The sequence below is a fragment of the Diadema antillarum genome, unplaced genomic scaffold (assembly GCF_040938485.1).
Source record: "Diadema antillarum isolate AM-2024a unplaced genomic scaffold, OU_Dant_1.0 seq00000081_RagTag, whole genome shotgun sequence".
NCBI classification, from domain to species: domain Eukaryota; kingdom Metazoa; phylum Echinodermata; class Echinoidea; order Diadematoida; family Diadematidae; genus Diadema; species Diadema antillarum.
The window spans coordinates 2257978-2266218 of record NW_027271174.1 but is presented as its reverse complement, the minus strand read 5'-3'; the positions used below and the strand labels follow the sequence as shown (position 1 = coordinate 2266218).

At 40.3% G+C, this 8241-nt stretch overlaps 1 protein-coding gene across 1 annotated transcript; it reads right to left on the bottom strand.

The window, feature by feature from the left end:
* Nucleotides 1-641: 641 nt before the first annotated feature.
* Nucleotides 642-2473, bottom strand: LOC139726229 (uncharacterized). The gene is made up of 2 exons (XM_071637296.1): nt 1735-2473; nt 642-1429 (listed from the first exon to the last, which is right to left on the bottom strand). Exons 1-2 carry the CDS (start codon nt 2471-2473, stop codon nt 642-644), a joined length of 1527 nt encoding a protein of 508 aa, XP_071493397.1.
* Nucleotides 2474-8241: the final 5768 nt, after the last annotated feature.

Sequence of the window (8241 nt, the reverse complement as noted above, 5' to 3'; positions counted from 1 at the left end):
ACTGAAGTGAGAGGGAGAGAAAAAAAAATGTTGACTTGAGAGCTTGCATGAAAATGACAAAGGGTGTCGTAAGATGAAAGAAGTAGCAAATGACGAAATGACGTACTCTCTAAAAAAATCGAGTGAAAATATTCACTCTTAAAGGAGTGAAAACAAAAAAAGAGCGAATTTAGAGTAAAATTGGAGTGAATTTTAAGTGAAAATGTTAATTTTCATTCAAAATTCACTCAAATTCCACACTAAATTCACTCTTTTGTATTCACTCCTTCAAGAGTGAATATTGTCACTCGATTTTTTAAAGAGAGTAATACGAAATGCATAATACCGTATTTTGAATCTCGCCTCTTTGTATCCATCAATCTATTTTCAGAAAGTATATTTTTCTACCAGCTGTCCATATACGAGCACATGAAGGAAGCCATCTCTCATTCTTTCTCTACCAGATAATCATATAGATTATGTTATTTATGAGCTTCTTCGTACACAGAGGATTTCGAGTCTGAGCGATGCTGTATATAGCCTTTATCGTCAAATGCCTTGCATCGCCATATACAGTTTTAACCGTCATGACTGAATACGTTAATGTCCCTATGTTTGATGTTCCCAGTTCATTTTGTTCATAGACTTCACGAAAGACGAAATTAGGTGAGGTAGAAGAACGCGATCTTTTTCCATGAAATCAAAGCAGCAAAAGTGGTTTCTGACGTGCAGATACCCCAAGGCTCGAATCCACTTCCACACTGCTCAGTCTGGTAGAAAGTGCTGGCGAGGCAAAAGCCGGTCTTGGTGTCATATTTCTTCAACAACAGTCGCAATGCATCTGATTCAACGCGCTCCTTGGACAGGACAAAGCGATTTCCGGCGAGATCAAAAGAATTGTCCTCTCCGGGGACAAGTGCAGTGCACTCATACTCCTCGCTTTCCACAGTTAACCTGTACATGACATTGTCAGCCACGATTGTTATCTTGCCGTCTGACGAAACGGACATTTCCAAAATGTCCCTGGGGATGGTACAGCCCTGAATGACCTTCTGATGTGTGGAACGCTTCGATACATTGTAGAACAAGATGAACTTTTGTCTCGGGACTATGAGAAGAATGTTTTCGTTGGAGTCCGCTGCGATGGCGCTGATGAAATCTTCCTCTTGGAGATCAAGGACGACTTCATGATCCAATGTTTTGTATTCTGCCTCATATACTCGTACCGTGTTTTTCCTAGTCAATGCAGCGACGCGACCGTCCGCCAAAACTGCAACATCTCTCGCTGGGATTCTTGATGGAACTTTGTAATGGTCACCATTTGGATGAAGAAGCTCCATCCTGTCGTCACGGTAACCGATGATGAGGGAACCACTTGGATGGGCTGCCATAAACTTCACTTGACCAGAAGTCGCATATTTGTTTGTCACAGAGAACTTGGTCCCGTGAGCTGAAACAAACAAGGAATCAAAGGAAATCATAAAAATTTTCTGGCAACTTCTGGTTACAGCGTATATACAACGAATTATGATAATGACTTACAAAATGTTCATTCTAAGTTTCCCAGTTGTATTTACATAATTTCAAGGTTTTAAGGTTAGCGTAAGATATAGAATGAATTTCAAATATATCAGCTGTCATCTTACATCAGAGAGATAGCAATTAAATGTGGAAAGAAAACACATGATTATACCTGCGTGTAGAAAGAATAGGCCCGGTATGCTATTTTTCAACAAAAGCAAAACAATTCAATACCTTCAGCCCCTATCGATTTCTCCACAAGATTGTTAATCCTTCCGAGCGGTAGGATGCAGTAAGCGGGGACAGGGAGGACTTCGAATCGAATAGCCTTGATGGTTTCCAAAACGCGAATCTCCTCCGTCCTGGATGGTACTGGCCTCTGATCCATACGTGTTTTGAGAGACGAGAAGATATCTGGATGGTCAGTACACCTGGAAACGAGTTCTCGCGGTTCCACGTCCAGCAGCTCTTCTACCCTTTCAGATGCTTTGGTGACTCCGGACATTGCTTCCGCTTCAGTCGAAAGAAGATCGTCCATCAAAGCATTAAATGAACTTCTCTGTGTTTCAATTTCCGCTACGAGATTCCCTACTGTCGTGGCGAGCTTATTTCGAATCAGTTCCAACTGGTTATCACAAGCTGTGTTAATCTCTGTTACCAAGTGGTCCAAGTAGCTGTTTCCATTTTCCTTTTCTCTGTCAATGTCCCTTGCGTATTCCTTGTGAGTGTCTGTCCATTCTGTAGCGTCCCGTAGGAGTGCAATTATTTCATCAGTCTTGTGACTCGCAACCTCCTCCACGCTTTTAAGGTGAGACATGTGCTCAGAATGTCTGTGATCCGAAAGTGCACATTCCGCACAGACAACCAGCTCGCACTTCTCGCAGAAATGACTTCGTTCAAGATTTGGGTGTGCTTCACAAACATCTCCAGCGGCCTTGCTTGTTTCCACCTTAATTTCCGCAACAATTCCCATTATCTTGTTTACAAGCAGATTTGGTGGCAAGCTGTCAATGTTTTGCCTCGCACACCTTGCTCGACATACTGGGCATCTTATGTGACGAGCAGATGAAGAAGTACAGCCACTTTCAAGTTCGGTGATACATTTTCGACAGAAAGTATGCATACAAGGTAGGTGTGTGGCGTCTTCTAGTTGGCCCAGACATATCCCACATTCCAAGACTTCACAGATCGACTCTTTCAGCTTGGCCGCCATTGTTCATAAATTCAACTTCATAAAATCCAATACTGTTTTGAATGCCGCAGATAATATCTTTTTCCATGGACCTGCAATGTTAACAAGGTGAAAATGTCAAACTCCACACTGAGGACTGGACACCAACTACCAGAAAATGAGGGACGTATCCAGACCACCTGTTGTAGATTTTCTTGGATCAACGTCTCATATTATGTATTAGTTGCGACTGGTTAAAAAAATTGCGGAGCGGGCTCTTCACACTCAGTCCTCATCACCAGCTTGCTGAGCTTGCAGCTGAAGGTTCTGGTACAATGACACAAAAGAAAGTGATTATTAAAAGAAAGATATTATTCAGAGGGGTGAAGGTTCAAGTTTGAGTTTCTTTAGTTTTTCTCCCTCTACAAATGAAAATTTGTTAAGATCGCAACTGCTGATCTGTAAGTTAACAAACATGTCGGAAAAAAGGAACCAGTGGGACTCGAACCTGTTAAGAACAGCAGTTGCGATCTTAACAAAATTGTCATTTGTAGAGGGAGACAAACTGAAGAAACTCAAACCTGAAAGTGATTATTACATACTATACTCAGTAGGCATTGAATTCTTCGGGGAAAGTCTACATTCAGCTCACATAGGGCCTGCTGCATAAACAGTGAAGATTGAGTGGTTTTTCCCCAAAGTGAATTGTAGGTCTTGTAAATCAAACAACAAAGCGATTAATGTTAATCTTACCTTACATTAGATTTGATAATGAAATGCAACTTTGACGGTAATAAGACATCTTGCAGAAGTTTGCCTTCGATTTTCCAAGTCAGCATGGCTGCATACATTGTTGCTCAAGACTGAGGGAAAGCTCATATAACGGCCATGTTGTTACGTCAAGACATTCGTGGCAGTATGAATCAGAGTTGTTAGTGATATGAAAAGATTGTGTAAAAATATAGATTTAGAAGAAAATGTATACAGTGGAAGGAAGTGGGAATGGTACCATTGACCCTTAACCCCCCCCCCCCCTCACAAGCCCACACACGTCAACTCACACAAACACACACACACACACACACACACACACACACCTACACACACACAGCACACACACACACGTACACACACACACACATACATACATACACACACTCAAAAGTTAGGTTGGCTATTCTGAAACGCACGAAATCTGTACAGAGAGATGTTCGTTAATCCGAACGTTGGTTTCTGGAGTTATTCAGAAGGTCCGTTATTCTTAGAATGAAATTACGGGTACGTCAATCCGAAAATGAAAAGAAGGTGCGCACTTTAATGCAAATTATTATACATACAAGCCACTTTTTCGAGACAATAAAACCATGTATCAATATTCCGCAAAGGGGTTTACTTAGTGACATGCAATATTTTTAGCATAATACCTGTCCTATGCATTTTTACATTACCGGTATCAATGGAGAAAAAGAGTACAATATTGTTGCCAATATTGTACTCTGCTGTCAATAACGCACTCTGTTTCTTTATACGCATGCGCAGTATTGCTTGCAAAGAAAGCAAAGTGCGGTGGCTTTGCGCGATGAGGTTGACAAACGCCATAGGAGTACACGTAAATCGTCTGTGCTGTCTGCGGCAGTCGCTCGCTGATACTATGCTCTGTACTGTACTGTACTGTGCGTAGACACACGTCCGTTTACAAGTTAAAAGGTTAGATTTTTTGTAAACAACAATGGCGGCCTCCACAAAAAGTGGTTTGTATGTATAATAATAATGATATTGGATTTCTTTCGTGGTATATCAGATATATTGCATTCATCAACATGAATATTGCACTCGTCTTCGACTCGTGCAATATTCATGTTGATGAATGCAATATATCTGATATACCACTCAAGTGCATCCAATATTATATAATTAACAACTCTTCAGAATAATGAATGGTATACATGAAATACATTTTATACTATACCAATGAGGAACCAATACCCTGATTATCCTTTACGATGTCCTACATGGACGCCGTGGCACCCACGTATTGTCGAAGCAATGTTTTCTAATTCACATATTTACATCAAGAATTATACGCTGTATACTGCACCAACGCATTCACTACCGATAGATATGTTTTCATGACTGCAATACAAAGGGAAAGTCAACGCTACCTTGGAAGATGTATGACGATATTTTGAAGACGAACTCAGCTGAATGAATACAAAGTGCTTGCACGATTATTACTTCTTCATTAAAACTTGCTTGACGAGATATATGACGAAAGCTTTCGGGAAAAAATACACACCAAAAAGCGGTCGAATATAATTTATGAGCTACATAGTGTTTGCAAAGCGGCAGTATGACGTGGCGCATCTTCCAAAGGTCGCATAGCAATTACGCTGTAATCTAATCTAGTTTCTGTCTATGTAGAAACGTACCACAGTGCTGCTTGCTTCGTTATGGACTCCCTTGAGGATAATGCGTACTAGATAGGTTTGCTTGGTCGTGCTTTAAAGAAATGGTATACGAATAATTTATGAGTTGTGAGTGCATAGGGCACGAATATCGCACGAGGCGCGAGATAAGCCACTGGTCTATTCAACAAGGCGCGTAGCGCCGCGTTGAATAGACCAGTGGCGAATCTCGCGCCGAGTGCGGTATTACGTGCCCAAATGCACGAACAAAATCATAAATTATTCGTTTTATACAACACCTTGTCCACAATCACAGTACTAAATTAGTGACCGCCAACTCAGGAAGGCCCAAAAATAAATATAACAATTAGGCCGAGAATTGTAAACCACCTTGTGTACTGCTTTCAAACACTCGTCATGATTCGACCACACAGTCACAGGAATCACAAACTCCGCAGGGTCTATACACATTCTATGCTAGCGCTACAAGTACGTTAGATCGAGTTAGGCCTGACTGTTAATTAGGCCGATCTGAGATGTCGGTAGATCTAGTAGTAGGTCTAGACTTTGTCTATTTCCGAAAATGATTTTGTATAAAAACACAGAAAAATAATCAAATTACGGTTTCTCAACTTGATTTTGGGATCACTGTGTTCCACGTAGCAGATCAGAGTCAAAAGTAAAAACACAGCAGTAGGTACAAAGGCTGCAATACATGCAACTAGCTAGGTAAAGTAGCTGCGCGTATACGTTAAACGTTGCAGTACTCCGCCGCGCCGCCCCTGGTCTCTGTGAGACTTACCGGCAGCGCAGCGCAGCCGGCCAGCGCGTACAGTAGTTTGCTGGCGCTTTGCTAGTGTGAGCCACAGAACTCTATGAGTAAGCGGCCATGCATTAGTAGCCCCCCGCGAAGCCGTGCTATAGTACCTTCGAGCCGTGCTATAGGCCCATGCCAGGGGCCTATTGTATGGCTGTCACTCTCAATGAGTTTGATAGGTATTTTCTATTGAATGTCATGTGACATGTTCTTGGCCAATCACAATTCGACATCATTCTGAGGTGTTGTATAAATTTATATATATATATATATATATATATATATATAGAGAGAGAGAGAGAGAGAGAGAGAGGGCAGGGGTGCGAGTAGGGGTCCCGACCGTGTACAGAACCAGTGTTAGCTCCTTTATTATCTATTCAGTGCATTGATCACTATAGCTACGTCCGCGAATGCTCTTATCTTCTCGCACTGTGTATGTGTATATACATATATATGTATATATATATATATATATATATTACATATATATGTATATATATATGAATAATGTATGTGTGTTTGTGTGTATGTGTGTGTGTGTGTATGTGTGTGATGTGAACCTCCAAAGCATGTCCATTTTGATATGGTAATGTCACACTGTACTTCTTTTTTGACTTAGATGGACTTTCAACATAACCACAACTAATTTTATTGAGGCAAAGTTGTAAATTTAAAGTTTAAAAATCGGTTTCTGATATCCGGAGCTTTCTTGGGTTTTCTGGTCAAAGAAACCATGGAGTGGGAAGGTTGACCCTACTCGTACTCGGATATATAACCACAATTAATTTTATTGAGGCAAATTTGTAAATTTAAAGTTTAAAAATCGGTTTCTGATATCCGGGGCTTTCTGGGGTTTTCTGGTCAAAGAAACCATTGAGTGGGAAGGCTGACCCTACTCGTACTCGGATATATAACCACGATCAATTCTATTGAGGCAAATTTCTAAATTGAAAGTTTAAAAATCGGTTTCTGATATCCGGGGCTTTCTGGTCAAAGAAATAATGGAGTATGAAGGCTGACCCTACTCGTACTCGGATATATAACCACAGTTAATTTTATTGAGGCAAATTTGTAAATTTAAAGTTTAAAAATCGGTTTTTGCTATCCGGGGCTTTCTTGGGTTTTCTGGTCAAAGAAACCATGGAATGGAAAGGTTGACCCTACTCGTACTCAGATATATAACCACAGTTAATTTTATTGAGGCAAATTTGTAAATTTAAAGTTTAAAAATCGATTTCTGATTTCCGGGGTTTTCTGGTCAAAGAAACCATTGTGTGGGAAGGCTGACCCTACTCGTACTCGGATATATAACCACGATTAATTCTATTGAGGCAAATTTGTAAATTGAAAGTTTAAAAATCGGTTTCTGCTATCCGGGGCTCTCTTGGGTTTTCTGGTCAAAGAAACCATGGAGTGGGAAGGCTGACCCTACTCGTACTCGGATATATAACCACAGTTAATTTTATTGAAGCAAAGTTGTAAATTGAAAGTTTGAAAATCGGTTTCTTCTATCCGGGGATTTCTGGGGTTTTCTGGTCACAGAAACCATGGAGTATGAAGGTTGACCCTACTCGTACTAGGATATATAACCACAGTTAATTTTATTGAAGCAAAGTTGTAAATTGAAAGTTTAAAAATCGGTTTCTGCTATCCGGGGTTTTCTTGTCAAAGAAACCATTGTGTGGGAAGGCTGACCCTACCCGTACTCAGATATATAACCACAGTTAATCTTATTGAGGCAAATTTGTAAATTTAAAGTTTAAAGAAATTTAAAATGTAAAGAAACCGGGTGCTGTTCGATATTCCGAAGGTTCGTTATTCCATACCATATCATTTCCATACACCGTCAATTTTCCGAAAGCAGTTCGGGGGTAAGGGTTGATGATGCGATCCCAAGATTTTCCTTTTTGAACCTCTCCTACACTGTCTGCTTTAGATGAGTAAATTACGATGGAGTCAAAGAAAACTTTCTTTGTTTTCTTTTCTTTGATGTTTCTTCTCTGATAGTTTCCCTTTTGGCGTTTATACTGGTATACACACGTAGGCCTACAGCATGAACGCGTACATGTACACGAGACGGGCATCCATGCACATGCGTGTACTTGTCCTCATAAAGTTGTGACAAGATATTCACTTTTATTATGAATCAATCAGTTAAGGACGTGATAATCAGTGGAAATGTTTCTCATGCAATTCAATCATTTATTCTAGACCTTGGCAGGAAAATGCATTGATCACCTACGACTGGTCTTGCCGCTTTGACACTAATTAATCCAATGACAGACTCGTAAGTTTGGAATAAAAAAAAAACACCCGATTTTGCGTAGAGTCATCAAAGTTACACAATC

Coding starts and splice junctions, on each gene's coding strand:
- LOC139726229 (XM_071637296.1), bottom strand. CDS start 2,473: ATGGGAATTGTTGCGGAAATTAAGGTGGAAACAAGCAAGGCCGCTGGA. Junction 1,430..1,734: donor GAAATCGATAGGGGCTGAAG/GTATTGAATTGT, acceptor TGTTTGTTTCAG/CTCACGGGACCAAGTTCTCT.